General features: G+C 36.3%; 2 protein-coding genes across 3 annotated transcripts; one reads left to right on the top strand and one right to left on the bottom strand.

The window, feature by feature from the left end:
* Positions 1-850: 850 nt before the first annotated feature.
* On the bottom strand, positions 851-20796 carry urb2 (URB2 ribosome biogenesis homolog). 2 transcript variants are annotated; one of them, XM_026223989.1, is made up of 11 exons: positions 14952-15021; positions 14616-14686; positions 13397-13540; positions 13081-13257; positions 9077-12305; positions 8804-8964; positions 7947-8057; positions 5703-5945; positions 4242-4338; positions 1981-2120; positions 851-1560 (listed from the first exon to the last, which is right to left on the bottom strand). In XM_026223989.1, the coding sequence occupies exons 3-11, from the start codon at positions 13520-13522 to the stop codon at positions 1363-1365; spliced, it is 4482 nt and encodes a 1493-aa protein (XP_026079774.1). In that variant the 5' UTR covers positions 13523-13540; positions 14616-14686; positions 14952-15021; the 3' UTR covers positions 851-1362. The 2 variants fall into 2 exon arrangements, with proteins under 2 accessions (XP_026079774.1, XP_026079776.1); XM_026223991.1 differs by lacking the exons at positions 14616-14686; positions 14952-15021 and adding an exon at positions 20667-20796.
* Positions 15697-22465, top strand: abcb10 (ATP-binding cassette, sub-family B (MDR/TAP), member 10). The gene is made up of 13 exons (XM_026223992.1): positions 15697-16569; positions 16923-17123; positions 17739-17941; positions 18256-18390; positions 18562-18708; positions 18835-18970; positions 20392-20487; positions 20599-20808; positions 20923-21002; positions 21078-21258; positions 21372-21415; positions 21507-21541; positions 21917-22465. Exons 1-13 carry the CDS (start codon positions 16146-16148, stop codon positions 22170-22172), a joined length of 2148 nt encoding a protein of 715 aa, XP_026079777.1. The 5' UTR covers positions 15697-16145; the 3' UTR covers positions 22173-22465.
* Positions 22466-24075: the final 1610 nt, after the last annotated feature.

The following is a 24075-nucleotide window of genomic DNA, read 5'->3' as shown; positions in this document are numbered from 1 at the left end:
CGCTTACTTGCAAGACCCCCTGCCGACACCAATTCTAGGGTACCCACTATTACCTGACTCTACTGAACAAAGGAAATGAGAGCTTCTGTTAATCTTATGAGGGTGATGCAACTTTTTTTATTGGTTTATTTTGCATGTCTCTTTTGACCCACCCATTTCAGGTCTTGGAGTTTGTACTAATGAGCTGATGACCTTAATCAGGTATGTTTGAACCGAGGCATGCAAAATGTGCAGTGTTGGATGTGCTCCGGAAATGTGATTGGGAATGATGGCAATATAATACCTACGGAGCAGTTGTGGAACAGCTCCACCTTCAGTTTGCCCACCAGACACATACCTACATGTTTCACAGAGCCAAGTGCCACTTGAAAAGCCAGAACAGCCCAGTCAATAACTTGTTTTTGGGTCCCTCCACTCTAGGATAGTGTGAATGACATGGCTGTCAGTCTTCACAGTGCATGTTCAACATTTTGTTGTATTGTGATGGCATTGTGTTCATATAGTTGTACATTTATTCAGTCTGCATCTGAGGTTGTTCCTGTTTTTAATCTAAATTATCTTCAAAGAGAGCCTCAGGAACACAATGTTATTGTACACTGTAGTACAGCTAAAAAGGTTGAGGCACACCAGAGCACTTGATGTGACTGCTCTATTTTTACAATATAGGTCTAATGGGGTACATTTTTAAATTAGTTATTTTTCATTCAGGAGACACTAATTTTATAGATTCCACCTGGAGCAGCCTCAGGTTAATTGGTTTACTCAGAAGCACAATCCTGAGACAGGATTTCTCCAACTTTGTTTAAGAGCTTTAGGTTGTCAATTCAGATAATCCACTGTAACACCTGAACTCTTTGATAAGTCTTTTACTTAATAGGGTTTGTCTGAGGACATTAGTAATGGTTACACAGAAAGATTTACTGTTCTCCTCCTCAGAAAGAAAAAAAAACATCCTTCTTGTCAATTACAAAACATGAGAAAGTACAAAATACATCATGGTAACAAAGACTTTTTTCATTCGGTCACCCAAAAAGGAAAATGGTGTTATTTATTCACCCTAATGATGACCATTATGAATTTATTTCTTTTTTCTGCAGAACACAAACTATTTTGCAGAACACCGTGAATCAAACAACACTGTATAGATAAAAAATGATCAAAATATAAAGTCATACATGTTTGGAACAGCATGAGGGTGAGTAAATGACAACACATTTTCATGTTTGGGTGTACTAACATACAGCATATTTTTAAACATTTCTAGAGTCTTCCTTAATTATAACAGAGTAATTAAAAGTAAACATTACAAATTTCAAATGTATTCATTTCACACCAACAGTTTAAGGAACGGGATGCGTTTTTTTAGACAGTGTACTTTTCTTCCCCTTGTCTTTGAGATTTGTGATAGTGTGTGTAACTATTGTACAGTTCATTGAACACTTCCTTGACACCCATTTGAAGGGTGGTGTTCAAAAACTTAATGTCTCGTTCAACACAGTGGTCCAGGATACAGTATATGCCTTCTGTTAGATGTGTCTTGACTTCTGGCTGAAGCGTCACCTAGAAAATCAGAAGGAAACTCATAGTGAGTACACAATGACAACAATTATCTGCAATGTGATTGTTCAGTAACAGAGTCTCAGGCCAGTTAGAGGTCAAAAACTTTTCACACTTATTGACCAAAACAACTGGTTCTCAAACCACACTGGACAATGTGTTTCTCCTTTCGAACACAACCTCTGGTCTGTTAGAATAGCATTACTGCCAGGAGTTCAGGACATCGGATCAGTCCCAGTGCACCAACTCTCCAGCTATACTTGTGTGGTTTAAGATTTATGACACTGAGAAGATTCTTCTAGAATATTCTAGCAAACATTGGCAGGCAGTTCACAAGAGCAGAAAATACATTTTCAGGAAGCATTTGAGTAGAATTGGCATGGGCATGTTGCAGATAAAAACTGATAATAACTAGTGCCTCACCCTCTGCAGTTCACTGACATATTGGGCAACAATGAATGAAGACAGGACTGTGAAATCTTCAGCAGTATTGGCAATATGAGTGTACATCCTCTCCACCAGCATGGCACACTTCAGAAGACACTCTTTGTCTTTCTCAGAAGCTGAAAAAAGAGAGCGAGATCACAAAGTAATTGTAATATTTTAATTAGCACTGTTAACGCATGTGATTAATTATGCTTAATGCCATTGATGCATTTAATTAAAATCTAATAATGAACTATTTCAAAAAACTTAGCATGACCTCCATAAGACACTTGTGTAAAACTTTTAGATGGGGGTGTGTATATCTATTTACATTTTATGTTTTATATTCCAAATTACTTAGGGCACCTTTAATTGAAACATAACAGGTTAGTAAAATCACAAAAAATACCATTTGTATAAGAATTCTCTTATTCTCACCAAGGCTGCATTCATTTGATTGATTTATTTTCTACAATACTACTACAATTGAAAATAAATGTTTTGTAGAAATTATTCTAATATGCTGATATGGTGCTCAAGAAATATTTTGGTAACACTTTACTTAAAGCCTCTATGTATAATGCATTATAAATGTAGTTTTAATGCATTAATTATGCCTTGTAATGCATTGAACAATTTCATGAATAATTGTAACCACAGCTGATACATTAAAACACTTATCAATTCAGTGTTACACTATGCATTTTAAATTTGGTTATAGTTTTTACAACAATATATAATTTATTACATTCCACATTATGAATAATTATAATACATTATACACTTTAATAAAACTTTATAATGTATTACAGATAAAGGCTTTAAGTGTTCCCAAGATATTTCTTATGTTTATTAATGTAAAAAATGCTTGTTCTGCATTATATATGAAAACCATGCTAAATTTCTTTTTAGGATTATATGTTGAATAGGAAGTTCAAAAGAACAGCATTTATTTGAAATGTGATCATTTACACATGCAGCAATGTAAAATACAATACATAACTGTGACTTTTCATAAAATAAATGGATCTTTTAGAATAAATATATAATAATAAAAATCCTACCAAACTTTTTAATGGTAGTGTACCCTTGTCTGGTACATGCAAATATTGCCAAAACCATTAATGACACATTTTGTTCTCCTTCTTTAAAAAGAAACAGATGTTGTTAACCACCAATCGTTCATTTTAAATACATTTTTGATTCTAAATTGGAATCCTGGTTAAATCTTTTCAAAGCCAGATTATCTGTGGGACAGATAAGAGTGAGCATCAAATTCATGTTTTAAGAAAGCACCATTAGATGATTAATAAGACTAAAATTGACTCACATCTAAATACATTTCAGTTCTGACCAAACTTTGATGTCAAATATGAAAGTCTGAGAAATGAAGAAAGGCTAATGGACAGAGAAAAAAAAGGCTTTAAACTTTAATTCATAAAAAGAATTCTCAATTCAAAAAGGATATGCCTTCAGTGCTAAAATGAGTTGAGCCTCAAGCTTCAGGATCAAATTCAACCTTCTTTCTTCACTGCATTTTTTTCTCCTTCACTTCACTTTGAAATTCAATCCACAGAGCCACAGTCTGCAAGCGTCTGTCTCTGCACACGGCTCAGTGATGTGCTTGTCTCATTAGGTGAATCACACTTCAAATAACATCTGCTTTCTGCACAATAAATGAATTCTGTGCAACTTGTAGACAGGAAAATATCAGGAGACATATGGCTCTATTGATACTCAATAAATGACTCATTGGTTGATAACAAGACACTTTTCATTTCAAACTTCAAATGTAATTACTTGCCAGCATCAGGTACTTTCCTTTTTTTTCCCATTCACTATACAGCCATCAATAACTGCAGACATGCTGACAAGAAAGGCCTCTGAATTCATCAATGTTAAATTTGTTTGCTTGCACAGAACTCTTACGTATAAGGTTACAACAATGGGATGAATAGAATATTTAAAAAAATTCATCATTTTTACACAACTATAAAATCATTTATCGATTAAATAGGATTTATGCAACAGCGAGTGAAAATATTTCTCAATATTATATACATATACACACTGCTGTTCAAACACTGGGACAACTTTCTGAAAGAAATTAATATTTTAGCCATCAAGAATGCATTCACTTTTTTTCAATAGTGACAATAAATACAAGTTTTGTGTTTTGCGTATGTGTGATTCCTTAGAATTGTACATAATTTTTAAATGTAAACACTTCTGAATGTGGCTGATATAGGTATGCTTACCTCTTTCAGAGTCACCCCGCTGTCTGCCTTCATGCATGACTGATGAAACCAAGCGATAGAAGCAATTCAGGAAGGTGGGAGAAGCCTTTAACATCACCTGCAAACATTTAAAGCTTTCAAAACTGGTGCACAGCTGGGCTCAGTGTAAAATCCAGAATCTTTTATGTTTAACCAATGAATACAAGAACATTTGACCCTGAATCAATTTAACATTTTGATAGGAGACTGATGTATTAGTTGAACCCTAGCAACAACAATGTAAACAAGATTCTAGCGATTGGTGTTTTATCACTTTTTATTTGGCCATTAAGTTTTCTAAAAAAATTTATCCAGTTGTTTTGACATGACCATGTAAAGTTTCGAGTATGAGAGCATTAAAGAGATATTTTACCCCAAAACTGGTTGAACTGTCCATTTAAAGGCTTGCTACCAGCAACTGTCTGGTTACCAACATTCCAAAAAAAACAAAAGAAGAATCTCACACAGCTTTGGAACAACATGAGGATGAGTAAATGAGGACAGAGCTTTCATTTTGTCAGTGAACTACAGGTCTTGATCATTTAAAAATAGACTTTTACAGCATTATATTCCTAACGTGTGCTCTAATTTAACAAAATAAAGCCTGAAACATGAGGTCATGTTGAGATGGTACCAAGTCTCCTACTTTCACTGGCAAAGCAAGCAACCTGTACAACCTTGAAGTATTACACAGTTCCAATATTCCTTAACTAACAGGCTCCTTTCCCCTCAGGATTTGTGCCAGCTTCTCAGACTACATTCTAGTTTTCACTCATATTAAGTTCAAATTAAATGCCTCTCTAGGGCACTGTAATATTCACTCCTAACATCAAGCAGCATTAGCCTCTAATACACCTATTTGCATAAACCTATGGAAACATCAGCATTATTCAAAGCATCTCAGAGAACTAATTTACCAATTTGCCTTAATGTAACATATTTACCATGACTGTTTTTAAAGTGCACAATAAGAGCAAATTACTGTATTTTACTTAAAACAACAAAAAAAGTCTGAACAATGCTTTTCATCTCAAGAAATTCCATGTCATACTGTATTTACTAATGGATATATTATGTGTTTACTAACTGATATAATGTATTCTTTATCCATGCTTTGAGATTGATTTCCCCTCTGCCAGACACAGTACGTTGGGTGTGTTCATAAAACAAAACCCTGAAAGCCACATTAATAAAATATTTTCCCAGCACAAGTGCAGATAAACAGATAGCAGAGACCCGTCTTTAAATAACTGATAGCATCTGGCACAGTTTCTACCTCCATGGCCTCTGGCTGATTTGTTAAGTCAATTTATAACATATAAGGATATAATTCAAACTTGAAAGAATACAACAATAAAATGTGTACCTTTTATCAAATTTATGTGTACCTTTAATCAAGTTTAAGCTCCTATCTGTCTCTCCCTCCAGTCCCAAGACACTCACCTGAGGGTAGCAGTAGATAGTTGCAAACAAGGCTTCATGAATGGCCTCAAAAGCAGCATGGTAGTCCTCCATGGAATGACTGTCGAGAGGCACAAACTGCAGTGCACCCAGGACCACAATGACATGGTGTGGGCTGGAGATCTTTGCTTCACTCTGCCGGAGCAGGACGGTCAAAGTCTCGAGAGCTGGTAACGTCAACGCACGGGTCAGAGAAGGGATCTTGCTGGACTCCTTTATGACAAACTAAAAACAAATGAAATTTTATATTAATGTCTCTCAATATCCAGAAAAAAAAACAAATGTGAGAAGAAAGAGACCATAGTGCTATTAGACTCAAATTCTGGGTCTGTTAAGATTTATGTTTTTGAATGAAGGCTAAAATTTGGCTGAAACAAAATTTTTGATACAGTATAACCAAAATATTGTGAAATACCTTTATATAAAATTTATTTTAAAAGTTATTTATTCTTGTGATTGCAAAGTTGAATTTTCAGCATCATCCCTCCAAGTCTTCGGTGCTACATGATCCTTCAGAAATCATTCTAATATGCTGATTTGCTGCTCAAGATGAAAAAAAATCCAGGATGCTTTTATGAAAAGAAAGTTCAAAGAATTGCATTTATTTGAAATAGAAATCTCTTAGAAACCAGGCTGACATTTACCAGAAATCCTGCAGACATCTTTAAATGTAGCACAATATCAGTTCACTTTCTAACATATTGCCCTTCAACTGCAGAGCAACCAATCAGTGTTATATAATATTAATCACAAAAGTGACGATTACAGAGCTTGTTCTTTATTTGTGTACTAGTATAGCTGTGTGTCCAGCACAAGGTTAACAAAGCTTCTGGTCGCTGTGGTGAACTCTGCTAGCAGCAGCTCTAGAATGTAAAGTTCTGACACTGAGAAGAAAAGTGCAGTGATAAAAGTAACCTGACAGGCACACAGTCTTTCTCTGAGTGAACTGAAGACTTTGAAACCTGACTTTTCCAGCCAGATGAATTTTATGCTAAATCAAGACAACAGAGAGTCAGGCCGGTGGGTGAGGTATGTGATAGGTTTTACAAAGCTAGCTGCATGGTGGTTTTCACTGCCAGCCAACTCTCTAAGCACCCTTAAAAGAACGTTAAAGGCTCGATAGAAGCAAAGTTTTATAGTATTTATTGCATAATGTCCCACAGCTTTTATTTAAATGAACACTCCACTTAAAAAAAAATAAAAATAAAGGCTAATTTTCCAACTCCCCTAGTGTTGAGTTTTACCATTTTCAAATCCATTCAGCTGATCTTCGGGTCTGGTGGTAGCACTTTTAGCTTAGCTTAGCATTGATCATTGAATCTGATTAGACCGTTAGCATCTCGCTCAAAAAATGACCAAAGAGTTTCTATATTTTTCCTATTAAAAAGTTGACTCTTCTGTATTTACATCATGTACTAAGACCGATGGAAAATAAAACGTTTTTCAGCGATTTTCTAGGCTGATATGGCTAGGAACTATACTCTAATTCCGGGCGTAATAATCAAGGAACTTTGCTGCCATACCATGGGTGCAGCAGGCGCAATGATATTACATGATGTAACTACAGAAGAGTCAAGTTTTTAATAGGAAAAATATAGAAACTCTTTGGGCATTTTTGAGCGAGATGCTAACGGTCTAATCAGATTCAATTATCAATGCTAAGCTAAGCGTGCTACAACCAGACCCAGAGATCGGCTGAATGGATCAAAATCAACTGTTTAATTCCAGGGGAGTTGGAAAATTAGCAAAATTTCAAAAGTGCAGTGTTCCTTTAAGCAAGAACTCCAGGAGATAATTTAGAAAGGAAGTAAACAGTGGCACACAATTGAAGAGTTTAAAAGTGGAAACATGAGCCTCATGTTTTTTTGTTAAAGCACTTCTTCCTTGTGTGTCAATTAAACTGTATGGTTATCTAGGTTTAATAATGTTTTTCATTGTTCTGGATTGTTCCTGGGTATACCGACTTTAATATTGTTAAAGGGTTTTTGGAAGGCAATGCTTCCCTCAATTTGTCTATCAATTGTTAAATCCCAAACCTTCAATGTACAAAGATTATGATTAAGTTTACACAAAAAGTAGGATATCGTGATATTTTTCTCTTAAAAAGACAACTGAATTAAAAAGAGACTAGTACAACAGAAATGCATGTGTGACTAATCTTATTTAGGAAAGAAAAAAATAACATAAAATGGGAAACAAATTGAAAACAGGTATTGAAATACGTACAATGAGAGTAGATATGATTTGTGGGGTGATGAGCCAAAAAGCCTTCGAGCAGTGCTCTGGAAACTGACAACAGGCAAGCAGCTTTATAAAAGTTACAGTGGACAGAACCTCCTGTGAAAGAAAAAAACAGAAAACATCAGAATCATCAGGCACAATACAAATATGCTTAGAAACTAGTATACTTTGAGAAAGAAAAGATATATGGATTTTGTTAACTTAATCTTTTTATGTCTGCTTCAATCATCCAGAATAAAGACACACAACAAATCTGGTGACAGGCTTTAAGATATAATACTTAAGGCTGTCATTCAATTAATAATGGTTAATCATTACTAGTTAATTTTTAATAAAAGAAAACTTAATAATAGACCTTTATGTGATTATTAGTTTCAGCAATTTGTTTGAATGACATTTACAACTTGATTTATGCAACATTCCAGACAGATTCTATTTCGTAGATTGCATCAAAATGCAAACAATGAACTATTCTATGCAATAATTCAATAATAAAACAACTTTCCAAACTCATTATTGATCTGTACATACATTAAGATGTTTTTGTCCTCTGACCTGAAATCCTCCACTGGTGTTTCACTTTAAGTCAATTTCATAATATAAAGAATGCAAAGTCCTGTCTGGTTTTTAATCCCTAATCAATTTACAAATGGTGTCATTGACTAATGAATGGGCACTAGGGACTTTTTAATCTATTCTGTAGATTAAAAAAAAAACTGAATAAATGTGTTACGCCTGTAAACAAATTAATGGCATTATTTAATAAATTCATTGCATTTATTAACCATTACACTACATTATTCCACATAACAATAAACCCTACGACACTACAAGAATCTTACAGTGTAGTGGCCTCCTTCAATCTTTGCTGGCACAAATCCCTCTCTGAGCATCAGCAGTAATAGATGGAACTGCTCTTGAGAACAGCTGGACATCAGCTGATTAAGAAGCTCTTTTACTGGCCCCTCCAACTCCTTCACGTCTGACAACGACAACCACGTTCCTGAAGAAATGATTGACAGACTGTTTACAGAACAGGCAGAGGGTGCACAAAATTTGGGGTATCAATTTACTCAAGTCAAGCCAATGTTTTGAAAAGTTTTTGGATACTGTACCTGACAGCAGCGCATGGATACTCTGCAAAATCTTAATGTGGAGTTCTTCAAGACCTTTCGCTTTGGTCTTTTCCGCAGCCATGAAGAACGCAGAGAGATAGTGAATTGATGAAATGAGGAAGTCCATAGGCCGTGGTGCCGGGCTGAGTTCCTTTAAGATCTGCTGGCAGAAGCTCCGGTAGAACACCATGTGGGAGATTTTCTCCTGCCCATCATTTTCAGAGATTGAGGCTCTTGCTAGTTCACACCTGATCATGACTGTTACCATTTCAACAGAAAAGGACTGAATCTGTCTACTTCCCTTCCGTATCAGCATAGCCTGTATGGCTGGCTCCATGACAGAAGTGGACTTCTTTAACAAATGAGTCAAAGTCTTATCCAGCTGTTTGTTCTTGCCAAAACTTGTCATCATTTCTTTGCAAAGCGTGCTTAAAGTAACCAGATGGAGTTGTAGTGAGCAGAGATCCCCTGCATCTACGGCCAGAACTCCTGCAGTGAGGTTACTTTCAACCATGAAGGAGGTAAACTTCTCCAGATTGAGGCACATGCTGCTCCTCCTGTCGATTATGAGCTGAATTAGGTACTGAATGAATACTTGAACTGACTGAAGGAAAGACAACCAGATCAGGCCATCCAGACCCTTGAAAAGCCCCTTGCTGCTCCGAGAAAAGAAGGAAGTCATAGTTGCCTCTAAGACATCACTTCCATGCACAACTTTCAGGATCATTTGAGAGTTTTTAACCGTCAGGAGTGAAGCCATAACATTGAAAAGCTCTTTGAGCAATCCAATAAATGCAGAGTCATCGATGCTTTCATCACACTGAACACAAGTCGTCAGCGTGAACAAAGTCAGAAAAAGTTCTGAATAGTCTTCAGAGGACATTGCATTTCCATTCAGGACACTTGTGACTTTAAGCAGCTGCTGTAATCCATCTACCTGTGTTTTAGATAGAGTTATGAAAGAGCTCATTTTGACAGAGTCTAACATCTCCTGGCTGATGGCTTTCAGTCTCATCATGTTTGTTTCTTCATCTTCAACTCCAACCATTTTCACACAAGGTTTGAAAAATGAAGGACTGACGAACTGACTGTGTGATGAGCCAAGCGGTCCGAATAATGCCTTGATTATGCACTTTATCACTGCAGAGAACATCTCAGGGAGCTCCCAAAGAACAGGACTCTCGAGTAACTGCCTGGATATTAAGGAGACAGAGATCCCAGTGTTCTCCAAATTGCTTCCTGAGGCATCCAAACTCTGAAGCAAAGACTTCAACATGCATTCTGCAAAAACAGATGTGTCATTTGGTCCAAGATATGGGGCAATTAATGGAAGGTTGGTGGTAACAAGAAACCAGTGGGCTGCCATATATGTGTTGGCATTAACAGTACAAAATTGAAAGTCCCAGATCTGGTTGGTGTCAAGCATCATTGTAAGTTCTTGCTGTTTCAGAATAAACTGAGCCATTTTCTGCATCTCTAATGCACCTGATGTTTCAGTAGATGGTTTGAGCAAGCATACCTTCAGCTTGTGGAGCGCAAGATGATTCTGTAATAATTTACTCAATGGACTGTCCATGTCCCTTAATGTCAGGGCTTTGTCCACTAAAGCGCCACTCTGTGAGGCAGCCGGTGATGTGTACTTAGAACAATGAATCTGGAAGAGCGTATCCACCTCAACCCAAGTATAAGTAAGCAGAAGGATCACCTCTTGGACCTTCTCCATCCAAGGACCTTCGCTGACAAGGTTCTTCTTCAAAAGGTCTTCAACGACCTTCAGCATCTCCATCATAAGATTCTGAGTCTTCTTCACGATTGGCACTGGGGTGCTGTTGTCTAGGGTCTTAAAACTGAAGAGTACAGCATAGAGGAGCGAACACAAAGAAAACAATTTCAGTGCCAAATCCGATGCTTCATCTTGGATGTGAGGGAGAAGATAGCGCTGCATCTTTTTTAAAATGAGCCAACAGATCTCGAGATTTTGGCTGGGAGGATTGTCTAGCAAACACTGACTCAGGGCCTTTTGTATCATTTCAGGCAACAACGGTGGTCTCAGTTCATCCGCTGCAGGCCAACACACTACTTCAAGCAGCTCTTCTATAAGTTTAGGCAGCTGTCGGAGTTTGGCATAAGTTTGCAAGACGACAGACAAGAGCGATTCTCTGGCTTTCTTAACGCGTACTTCCATGTTGTCTCCATCAACCCACACAGCTGAAAGGAGCTCATCTAAATCTGGCTCCAGGATATGGTGATTCAGTGCAAGCAGAGCTCTGAGACAGCGGTACCAAGCTGGGATGCCCATCTGGGCATTGTTAAATAATAGGCGCGCCAGTTTCCTGTAGAAATTCAATTGCACCTGTCCATGTTGTATTCTGTCCGCAGCCACATTATAGATATCACAAGCCAAACAGGAGTTCAGGAGGTTCTCCAGAGTGAGTAAAGCAAGACCCCAGTTCAATGCACTAAATCTCTCATCTATATCCAGTTCATCTGTGAACCCCAAAGCAGTAATGAGCTTAGCCATGAGGTGGAAGATCACTTGCTTGTTTTCTCCCCCTTTACAAAATGAATCTAGGGCGAATTTAAATAGCAGAGTGAGAGAGTTTGATTTAACGGCATAAAATAAAGCCTCTTCCTCTTCGTTAGTTCCTTGGACATTAAGTTTCAAAAGGATCATATTGATAGGGCCTTGCAAGCCCTTTCCCGCTTGGCTCTTTTTGGCCCCAGCTTTATCCTCCAATGGTAAAACTTCTTCCTTGTATGACATCAAATGATCAGGGATGAAGAGCGCTGACTGAAGAACAGCATCCACTTTGTTTCGGATTTCCTTGCTCAGATGTTGGCGAATCTTGACATCATCCTTCTCGGTCCATACTCTAGTGTTCAGCAAGTGTCTGAGCAGGAGAAGAGGATGAAGGAGGTTTGCTGTAACCTGGGAAAAGACTCGGTTGGAGTTTGCTTGCTGTTTCTGCACTGTTAGATAGGTGCTGAGAACAAGGAGGAGAACCTCAAAGACTTTGAGAGAGAGAGGCTCGTCACTTTTCTGCTGCCTGAGATGTATGCTGGACAAGCCACAGAGTCGATTCAAGAGATCCACTAACAACTCATACTTAGCAGTGTAGGTCACAGAAAGCACTGGGGAGGTCAAGATGCCATGGCAACAGCTCAGAATGGTGTGGAAACTGACAGATTTGAATCCAGAAGAACAGTCCAATATCCTGTCGTTGATAATCTAGGATAAAATAAAACAAATGATGAAAGCAGTGTTGACATTTACATAGATTTTCAACATTAACATTTTTTTTTTTGAAAATAATACAGAGTATAACATTTTCATAATATTTTGAGAATTCTTTAGGTTTTAGTTATTATTATTATTTTGTTATAGAAAAAGTGTGCAAACTTGAGCTTCACTTTTCCTTTTAGTGTTATTTGAAAATCTATTTCTAAAACTTTTTTTTTTTTTTTTACATTTACCATATTGTTGTGGTGTTTTTTTGTCTTCATCATATTTGAATCAATGGCACGTTTTAGTTAAAGTCTTTCAAAAGTAGGGGTGCACAATATATATCGGCCAATGATTAATGCGCATCGTTAACTGACAAGATGTGCAAATCCAAGCTGATAAAGAACGTGGATTTGCACAGCTTGTCAGTTAACAACGGCTCCGTGTAGTAACAGCTGCTCTATGTGAAATCACGCACCTTATGGATTTACCGCTGATTAGCGAACCGGCTTTACTGACGAGATGAGCATTAATCATCGGCCGATATATATCATGCACCCCTATTCAAAATCTTCAGAATATGTATTGTTTTTAGTTAACGCTGACAAAAAAAAAAGAAAATCTTTACAAATATTCAATCAATATTGATGAAATTAAAATAACTAAATTAAAGAGACTTACAAATGCAAATAATACAAGCAGAAATTAAATCTTTACATATATCCAAGAGCACATTTGAGCCCAAGTGAAATTATTGCAAAACTGAAGTACTGGTAAATACCTGTGCTAGTGTGAGACGAAGGCTAATGGTTTTTCCCTGACTCAACACATTATGAAGCTTCCTGCTGTGAAGGATATCATCTAGGTAGGTCCATAAACCCTCCACCACCTCAGAGGGTACATCCACTTTCTTATTGTAAAAGCCAGTGAGGGCATGACTTGTCCAGTCAAACAGAACCTTTGATAAGGAAAGAGGCATTAACATTTGAAAAATATTACTTTATAAAATATTCCAGTAAATTTGCTAGATATATCCAGTTAAAAAGTAAACTTTTATAGTCTCAAAAATTACACACAGTCTATATCAGATAAATTACCTGCTCTTTATTAGGAAGAAGGCACTGTGTTGATATCCATGCAAATCGAGCAAGTTTTAGTTTGTCTGGCCAGGGTGTGCGAGAGTTTTTCAGTTTCAGATGGATGCCGGAGTAAATGGCAGCCATTTCTAAATTTTTCTGTGTCTAAAAGAAACAAAAACAGAGATTATCATGCTATCTTTACACATATTAAGACCAATTAAATATTAAAAGAAGGTTGACATTAGAGGTAGACCAATACATACAATAGATACATACAATTGACAGACAATTCTTTTAATCAATATTCACAACTTAATCAGTCATCCAATAAATTACAGTTTTTCATAGCATATGAAGAACAGAACCCAACAACCGTATTTACTGGTATTATAACTTATTTTATACATAGTTTGAATAAATTAGTAAACTTTCAAAATAACAGCCATGACGTTCTTTGGTGAAAAATCTGTAGTATTGAAGATGAAAATCTAGCACTACTATACACTGTAATGCTATAAACAACATTAACAATAACTTTATTATAATTATTTATTCTTAATGGAAAAAAAGTAATTTATAATAAATATTATAGTGTTTTTGAACCATACTATAGTAAAATACTCGAATTAATTTGTTGTGGTAATATAACAACGATAGTTAACGATATAACGATATAAACAAATTACGTCACCGAATACTGTACTAGGTTTTCTACAACTGTAGGATATGTTATACTACAATAAACTACAGTTTATTGTAGTAAAAACTAAAGTATATCATAGTATATTTGCCAGTTTATCAGTTCACTATAGTTTATACAGTATGCTGTAGCATTCATTACCAAAGTGTTTTAAGTACTATAATATACAGTGTATAATACACTTTACTTTATGGTTCAAAAACACTATAAATCATGAAAGTATTTTTTTCATGAGGGTTATTATTATTACATAGTTAATTATGCAAACACATCTAAATAAACTAGTCTTTAATACACATATCCATTTTCCAAGACAAAAGTCACATAAAAAAATGCTAAAGTAAACTCTCTCTGTTTGAAAATCATTTTAAAATCACCAGCAGATGTCTGACAGTCTCTAGCGAATCACATCGCGAAACAAACTCAAATAGTGTGCTAGGTTTTAATGATCAAAACGAACCGTAGTATAACAAGTGTTGTCGAAGGCATTTTATATATGTATCTATTATATAGAGATTAGCTATCTAAAATACTTACAATCTCATCACACACGTGCTTTCGCTGCGGCAGTGGAATCTGCAGAGACCTCTAACCTCTTCACTTTAACACTAGACAGTAATAATCGAGAACGAGCATCAACACTTGGGGATGGATTAAGCATATAAAACTGGTTCCTTGTATTGAGAAAAAAAATAGATACGTGGATTGTCACATATCTATTGTCAGTAATGTTTAGAACGTCGTCTTGCTAACATGTAGGAAATTTTATCCTACGTTAGCAAGACGACGCACCTTGTGACCAAAGTAACCATGATATTAAAGTAAACTACACATAATAATGAAATAATGTCTGAAATTCGACATGTCAGTTACCCTTAATAGGACTGAATGATGAACAGACATCAAATAAACATATAAAACACTTGTTTAACAAGTGGTTGGTTGATTAAACTTTTTGACTTGTCGTGTCTGAGAAAGGTTTCGCCAGAGAACGTAGAACTGAATAAGTAGATTGCGCATTAGTCGAGGTGTTTGCAGGTCCGACATATTGGAAAGGTCAACATCAAACCGTAACATGTGCAACAGGCACCATTTTTACAAAATTGGGTTAACATAAACACTGACCAGTTTCTGACCATACTGTAATAGATATAAATGTAAACATAAAACTGAGTTGTACGTTTTTTTCCAAAAAAAAAAAAAAACAAACAAAAAAAACGGTATAATACAACACATATCCGTTTTATTTTTTTTAGTTTTAAAAATAGAGAAAAATAAATAAATCTAGCAATCTGTATACTGTATTTATACTATATTTGCTTATAAATCATAATAAATAGAAGAACCATTTATTAATTTTATATATTTGCTACTAAATCACAATAAATAGAAACATTAATTAACAGTATATATATATATATATATATATATATATATATATATATATATATATATATATATATATATATATATATATATATAAAAGCGCAATGTATTAAATAACGATATTAAAAGAGATTTACTTAATAACGAGTTGACCTTTCCAAGATGGCGGCGCTATTGACCAGACCAATGCGACATCTCCTTGTTAACATCTATGACAGAGATCGTCCATTGGTGTATCAGCGCTTCGCTTCCTCAAAAGTCAAGGGATCAGTGGGGGTCACCTTTTTATTCCAGTTTTATTTTAAAACACTCCAAATGCCAATTTTCTGTCACTGGAACTATAACTGATTTTTTGTTGAGTAAAGTCCGTCAGATGTCGTGCAGCAGGTTTTTGTGACAGGGCGCTGCCGGTGAATGCGCTGGGCGTGTGTTAAGATAAGGCAAAAAAGGGCTGGATGGGAAAACTGTCAGGAACAGATAATGCTCAGTAACCGTCGACCCTGGCCTGCAATAACTCAGTCTTTTTAACGAGAGCCCAGTGCCATGCGGTCGAGAGTGTGTCCAGATACTCCAATGTTTACAGCACCGCTCGATACATTGGTCATCTGACTTTATACAGTAAGTTTCGACGGATAATGATTAGGTGAGACTCCTAAACTTCGTTTTGCTCGTCTTCTCCAAATGTACGGGACAATGTTGCGAATGACAAGGTTTACTGTAGGGAAACTGCAGCAGAGTAACATCACCTGCTGTCGGTCAGATACATTTTATAATTTGTCAAATCGTACCTCAAGAACACCGTGGAAAAGACAAGTGTGCAAGAACGGATCGTTTGATGTCCTTGTGATGCCCGTCTATAAGGGAAAGAGCATTTCCTGGCTCTCTTGTCTCAGAACCGGAGCGTTGTTTCTGCCCAAAAGAGTGTGGACACACTCCAGACACACGGTTGCTCTCTATAGCACATCCACGGACTCCAAACAAACCGCGAAGTCCGTGTTAAATCAGGAGAGTAAAGTAAAAACCTCAGAAAACTCGTTACGTGTTCCCTCAGATGATGTCAAAAAGATGCTACAGCTGGCGTATCCTCAGCGATGGAGACTGACAGGCAAGTCGAACTATGCTCATGTTCATTATTTAGTGGTATTGAAGGCACTTGGTTGGTTTTGATTTTTTTTTTCTGATCTCAATCCAGCTGTTGAGTTTAACATCCCTTACAAAAATGCACAATAATACCTTTACAAAGATAATATTGAATATCATATTATATACGGTTGCACTTTATAGGCAATATAGCTGTTAACCTAATGTTAGTCACAAGTGTCAAAATTTTAGTTATTAGAGCTACTGTGTAAATGTTGTAAATATATATTTTTAAATGAAATCAAAGAAAATTGCAAATTAAAAATCCACTTGTGCAAATGTAACTTTTTGCAAATGACCTTCTGATTGTCCCCATAGCTGCCGTGGGTTTTTTGGTGATCGCCAGCTCTGTCACCATGTCTGCACCATTTTTTCTGGGAAAAGTGATCGACACCATCTACACTAGCCCCCCGGAGGACTTCACCTCCTCCCTTACCTCCCTGTGTATCATGCTAACAGGGGTCTTCCTCTGCGGGGGCGCTGCAAATGCTGCTCGAGTCTACCTCATGCAAATCTCAGGTGAAGTCTTGAGGCAGATCATGTAAAACAGTAAAGATAGTTCAAAGTGCATTAGGGAATTGTTTTGTGGTTTATACTATGATTAAAAAGTTTTTTTTTTTTTTTATAATAAAAAAAAAAGAAATTAATACTTTTATTCAACAAGGAATAAAAATTGAAATCAAAATTTAAAGATAAAGATATTTATGTTTCAAATAAATGCTGCCGTTTCCTGATCACAGTTTCCACAAAAATGATTAAGCAGCTCAACTGTTTTCAACACTGATAATACAAAGAAATGTTTCTTGAGCAGCAAATTGGAATATTAGAATGATTTCTGAAGGACAATGAAAATTCAGCTTTGCCATAATGGGAATAAATTACATTTTTAAATATTTTCAAATGAAAACTTATTTTAGTTTGTATGAATATTTCACAATATTACAGTTTTACTGCATTCCTGGTAAGGTTCTTATGAACCTTTAAATGTGTACATATTGTTTTATTTTAATTTTTTATGAGGTCTAGTTTAGTCTTCTTAAATCCATTAATAATAAGAATTTGATCTGATTCATTGAGTTGACCAGCATGCATTTCTGTGCTTGCTCTCTAATAAGCCTTTCTGGACTTTCACAGGGCAGCAGATTGTGCGAAAGTTGCGCGAATCTCTTTTCTCCTCGATTCTGAAGCAGGAGGTGGGATTCTTTGATAAGACCCGAACCGGTGAGCTCATTAACCGCCTTTCAGCAGACACAGCCATCGTTGGGAAGTGCCTCACTGACAACCTGTCTGATGGGCTGCGTTCCCTCGCCCAGGCAGGGGCCGGAGTTGGCATGATGGTGAGAAGCTTGAGATACAGTAGTTTGACATATTAGCAGCTAGTTCCCTTTACGGACATCACATTTAACCACACTTTCTAAAGAAAATTCTGAAGAAAATGTGGAAGGTGCTCATGCGAAACTACCCGCCACAACGTCTGACTTCTATTACTTCCTGATCGGTTTTAAAAAATGAAAAGACAGTAGAATGCAGTGATTCTAATGTGACACTTTGATTTCTTATAATGGTTCCTGGTGGAACTGTGAGTTTACAGTCGCGCTTGAGTTTTAAAATGTGTCTACATTTATCACTATTTTCCATTTCTTTTCCTCAGTTATACGTGTCACCTAGTCTGGCAGCTTTTGTGCTGATGGTTGTTCCTCCTATTGCTTTCCTGGCTGTAATTTTCGGTAGATTTTTACGATCCATATCGAGACGCACACAGGATGCGTTGGCAGAGGCTACACAGGTAAGAGGTCATGTTTCCCTTTTATGGGGCTTTATTGCATGTTTTATTGCAGACATGGAAGTAAGCCTTGGACAGTTATAATTTGATTGCTGTATTCATTGCTCTATTATAAGCATAAAGATGCCAAGTAGCCAAGGGAACCTTACTCTGTAGCTGCTCTGCATCTCCTAGTTGGCAGAAGAGAGGATCAGCAATATACGGACAGTCCGGGCCTTTGGAAAAGAGCTGACGGAGGTGCAGAAGTACTCGGAAAAGGTTGATTATATTTTTGAACTGGCTAAGAAAGAGGCTGTGCTTTCTGCTGGATTCTATGGAGTGGTGAGATACTTTATATTTAAGTTGTGTGCATGATTATAGATAATGGTTATCATAAGTCAGTTTAAGATCATTTGTCTTGTAAAGTAGCTCTCTACTGCTGCTCTGAGGTTTTCGTTTCTTTCACAGACAGGACTGAGTGGAAATGTCATCATCCTGAGTGTGCTGTATAAGGGAGGTCTGTTGATGGCCAGTGAGGCCATGACTGTTGGGCAGCTCTCCTCTTTCCTGATGTATGCCTTCTGGGTGGGCATCAGCATTGCAGGTGAGGATGTGAGGATATACAGTACTGGTCAATAGTTTGGGGTCAGTATGTTTTTTTTTTTGTTTGTTTTTATGGTGAGGGGGTTAATACTTTCATTCATCAAGGCAATTTCAAAATTACAGTAATCATTTCTTCGTAATATTTTATAACATTTATAACATATATTTTTCATATATATATATATATATATATAGTTTCCATGAAAATATTAAGCAACAGATGTTTTAAATGTTAGGGATGTCACATGAGGAAATGTTCAGGTTGATATATAATACCAAACCAATATTACTGGTAACACCGGGCTTAGGACGCTTTTACTTTCACCTTTGTGAATGTGCGATCCTGGTTTCACAATTTGCATGAAAAGATTTTCGTTTATTCAACTTACCTCTTTAGATCTTCCACTTTTCTAAGACACTGAAAGTACAATGACAAACTAGATTATGTAACATTTATTAAGAGTGGAAAAAAAGGCTTGGCATGGCCTAATGCTTTATTATATAACGACTCGATAACACAAAGTCTTAGATTAGCAAACACTGTAGAACTAAATAAATAAAAACACAAATAGAAAAAGCCTCCCACTATGTAGCATAACATCAGGTAAACAGCAAAAGTCAACGGGGTTTTTAAAGTTAAAGCTAAGTTGGCTGTAGGTGCCAGTGCTTGCACATGTTCATCTCCTCTGGTTTAAGGAGCAGTCTTTTACTTTACTTTTACCTTACGCTTGGAAATCCCCTACCAACATTAATCTCATATTCACATCAGTTTGTTTTTTTAAATCATTAAATGAAATATGACTCCTGCTGCACTGTGCTGTGACTGATTTCTGAAGGATCTTGTTACACTGAAGACTGGAGAAATGGCTGCTGAAAATTCAGCTTCCTCATCACAGGAATGTGTTTTAAAACATATCAAAATTGAAAAACATTCTTTTAAATTATCATAATATACTACTAGTTTACTGTATCAATTATTTTTTATTTTAAAGTATTTTGATCAAATCATAATGATACTGTTAATAGAAAAAAAAAAAAGAAACTTACTGACCCCAAATACTTCAACAGTTTTTTGTGCTCCTTGACATGTATTAGGACTCGAATGTTTTTTCTAATAACTTTTCAGTTCAGTCTTATCCTGGGCTTCATTTTCCGTTTCAACATTAGCAGGTTTTAAAATTCACTTGATTTAGGTTATCTGGTCCCAAGGCATGCTTTATCATTTTTGTAGTCAGTGTGCAACATGAGAGCAGGCAAAGAATAGGTTTCTTTCAACACGGTTCTTTTGGGATTTCCCAACAAAACCACTATTGTGGGGCTCTCACAGCTTATTCACAGGTAGAAACCCATCCAGCTGTAATTTTTGTCCTGTGAAGAAGTTTTTAAAGCACAACTTGTAATTTTTCTGTGGATTCATTTAAGGTTTCAGCTCATTCTACTCCGAGTTGATGAAGGGGCTTGGTGCAGGGACTCGACTATGGGAACTCGTGGACCGAAAGCCTGAATTTCCTCTCAATGGTAAATTGAACTACCTAAAATAATGCCTAAATTGCACATTAGTTCCTAAGAAAATCTGTTTAGCTTTTTTATATGTGAACTGCAGTGCCGTAATCTTTTTTCTTTTTTTAGAGGGGCTCGTGTTAAAACCAGAGCAATTCAAAGGAGAACTGGAGTTTCGTAATGTGTGTTTTGCTTACCCAACAAGGAAGGATTCCCCCATCTTCCAGGATCTGAGTCTGTTTGTGCCGGCGGGGACAGTGATGGCAGTAGTGGGATCCAGTGGTACAGGCAAATCCACACTGGTGTCACTGCTGCTCCGGCTCTATGATCCTGATTCAGGTGAGAGCTGAAAGAAAGAATATAATGGAAAATCTTAATGCATGTACATTGATATCCCAGATATAACAGCAGTGAAAATGTATAGGTAAATTCATAGTTTTGATTTAAATGCAGGTGTGGTTAATGTTGATGGCCATGATATACGAGACTTGAATCCTTACTGGCTGAGGAGTCACATCGGTACCGTAAGCCAGGTAAGAAACGCCATCAGCAAGAAAATCTCCTGCCTTCATCTGACTCATTTCTGTGTGTTAATTTGTTTGTTTCAGGAGCCAGTTCTTTTCTCCTGCTCTATTGCTGAGAACATTGCTTATGGGGCGGCAGACGCAAGTCGGGTCACAATAGAGGACATCTACAGGGCAGCGCAGATAGCCAACGCTCATGACTTTATCCAGGAATTTCCTAAGGGCTATGATACAGTGGTAGGAGAGAAGGGGGTATTGCTGTCAGGTATGGACAAACCTCTGATACGTCAGTAAAATTCATGTCTGAAACAGGACTAAATTGTCCGTTTATAATTCACCCGACAATTTATACATAACTACATTGATTTTTTGGAACAGGTGGACAAAAACAAAGAGTTGCTATAGCACGAGCCCTGCTGAAGGTAATCTGTCCTCGAGAGTATTTTATTGAAATTAACATATTTGTTTATTCATTAAAGAAACATTAAATCTATGTTCTCATGATTTTCACAGAATCCAAAGATACTGTTATTGGATGAAGCTACAAGGTGAGATGTTGTTTGAATACTTTTAGAGTCTTAGAAGGACAAGTCAAAGTCTCGCCTATATCTTATTTTATTAATAGTACTATACTGTACGATCTTTACATGTCAACATTGTTGTTATGTTTCTGAACCGAAAAACTGAAGTTAAATTCTACAAGGCTTGCAATCAAACCTGTTAACTTTTTAAAAATTAATTTATCTTAAGATCTACAATGCCATTTACTTTAACGTTTTATAAACTTTAAAATTAACGTTATTTTATGTTTGAAATCTTTTGAAATCCACATTTTCAAACCACACAATGCACATCTTTCTAGAGAAATTATATAATGAGAATAACTGACTGTATAATGAGATTTGCTCTGGTGTCTGTTTCAGTGCTCTGGATGCAGAGAATGAGTTCCTGGTACAGGAGGCATTAGAGCGGCTGATGGACGGCCGCACCGTGTTGATCATCGCTCACCGTCTCTCCACCATCCAGAGCGCAGACGCCGTGGCTGTGCTGGACCAGCACCGTGTGATGGAGATCGGCAGCCATGCCAAGCTCCTCGCCAACGACCAAGGGCTCTTCCGGAAGCTGATGGAGAAGCAGGCCTTCCTGCAGGCCGAGCAGAAACACGCTCTCTTCAAATAGGAGTCGTTTAAAGACAACAAAGAGAGCGCACACATTCAAACATGTTTAAAGGCATTTCATATGTTTTATTGTGCACTCCGAAATGACTTAGACTGAAATGTAGCTATTTATCATAAACTGCCAAGTAACTGGAAACCAGTTGTATACTGATCATTGTTAATTACAATGGCAGACAGTCACAGCTGTATGCTGTGGACCTGATTTAATACTCATCCGAGTTGCGAAAAACACTGCTTTTTAAATTGTTTTATGCTTTCACAGCCCAAGAAAAACATGAATATTTAAAAAAAAAACTGTTGAAAGGAATATGAAGGTGATTTAAAATATGAGTTACTCAATGCTACTACTATTACACCATGTGCATAATTATTAGGCACGTTGATATTCTGATGGTATTTTTTTTCCAAGCACATTTTACCAATTCCAAATCATATCAATCTTATTGTCTGCTATTAATTTAGTATTTAATCATTTATAAGCGATATATAATTGTCTATGAAGGCTGGAAGTGAAAAAGTCCTTATATTCAGGTGTGCAGAATTATTAGGCGAGATTTATTTTACAGATAAAATTAACATTTATCTTCCAGAATCTGGCAGGGAGTTTTAGGAGCTAATTTTTATTCCATATCCTATTCTGAGAAGTCTGTCTTGCAGTATTGACTAAACATTAGCTCCTTGTAAGCCTATAAAAATGAGTCTTAATGTATTTAACAATACTTCAGCATGTTATTCTTATTAAGTGAGGGTCATTGTTTAGGATTTTTTTTTTTACTCAAGCAAAGTCTCTGAGAACCTGACACCTTATAACCCTGGAGACTCAAGTAAGGTTGCAGTTCTGGAAAATAGAAACTAAACGTTTTCTGATGGTTTTACACCTAATTCTTCACATTCATTTCTTAAATCTTTTGCAGTTAACGTGTCTTTTCTTCTCCACTTTTTTCTGACCCTGCTGATCCAGTAAGCATTTTGCGGTCCACTGGTCATGTTTTAACTTTGCTATTTCTGTATTGCATTCGCTTTGAATATTTCTCATGGGGATTTAATATTTTATTTAATATAATTCTGCACACCTGAATATAAGGAGTTTTTTTCTCTGGCAGCCTTCATGAACAATTATATATCACTTATAAATGATTAAATACTAAATTAATAGTAGTTATTAAGATTAATGTGGTTTGGAATTGGTCAAATGTGCTTGGAAAAAAATATAATCAGAATAATAATTATGCATTCGATATATTACTTGTGATAAATCATGTCAGTCTTTTATTAAGGAAAGGGTGATAATCAGTTTATTGAAGTGTACCTAGGGTAAACGGTACACTTGCATTTGATTCACTGGGAACATTTACACAAGAATGATTTATGAAAACTTAAATGAATTTCATCTACACAAATTCTTTCTGTACAAGTAATATTTATGATGAAGTATTTTGTGAGGGTGATGACACAATGGTGCTTCTCTCGTTTCTTATCATCTTTGGTAATGACACAGATGTCAGTAAATCGTGCCTCGGTCATAAAAACTGCAAAGCTTTTACTGGGATGTATTCCATCTTCAGTAACAGTGCCATTGTTATTTGTCAGTAATGAAGATACTGTTTTAGAAGGAGCATCTATATGAACAATTGTAAAAGAAAAAAGGATAGATATAATTATCTCAGCTTTATTTGAGAAAAGACACTATAACAGAGATATTTTAATGTAACTTTTACTCAATATATATTTATATATATATATAAATCATTTGGATAAGAGGAAATCTATTCAGAACTTTAGAAAAAATGTATATGTAGTGTGGTAACTTATTAGGTTTCAGGTTTGTGAAATGTATATGTTTGTCTGTTTATTTTCTATTGTTTTATCTGCACTCTTAATAAATTGCATTGAAACATAGATTA

This window comes from Carassius auratus, chromosome 38 (assembly GCF_003368295.1).
Source record: "Carassius auratus strain Wakin chromosome 38, ASM336829v1, whole genome shotgun sequence".
Lineage (NCBI taxonomy): Eukaryota > Metazoa > Chordata > Actinopteri > Cypriniformes > Cyprinidae > Carassius > Carassius auratus.
This window is presented reverse-complemented; position numbering and strand designations above follow the sequence as displayed.

Excerpts from the sequence above, each read along its gene's own strand:
- urb2 (XM_026223991.1), bottom strand. The coding sequence starts at position 13,522 with ATGGCTGCCATTTACTCCGGCATCCATCTGAAACTGAAAAACTCTCGC. Across the intron at positions 12,306-13,080 it reads TTCGTCTCACACTAGCACAG|ATTATCAACGACAGGATATT; the intron begins GTATTTACCAGT and ends ATTTTATCCTAG. Across the intron at positions 8,965-9,076 it reads TATCCATGCGCTGCTGTCAG|GAACGTGGTTGTCGTTGTCA; the intron begins GTACAGTATCCA and ends TCATTTCTTCAG.
- abcb10 (XM_026223992.1), top strand. The coding sequence starts at position 16,146 with ATGTACGGGACAATGTTGCGAATGACAAGGTTTACTGTAGGGAAACTG. Across the intron at positions 17,942-18,255 it reads GGGCCGGAGTTGGCATGATG|TTATACGTGTCACCTAGTCT; the intron begins GTGAGAAGCTTG and ends TCTTTTCCTCAG. Across the intron at positions 21,259-21,371 it reads GAAGGGGGTATTGCTGTCAG|GTGGACAAAAACAAAGAGTT; the intron begins GTATGGACAAAC and ends TTTTTGGAACAG.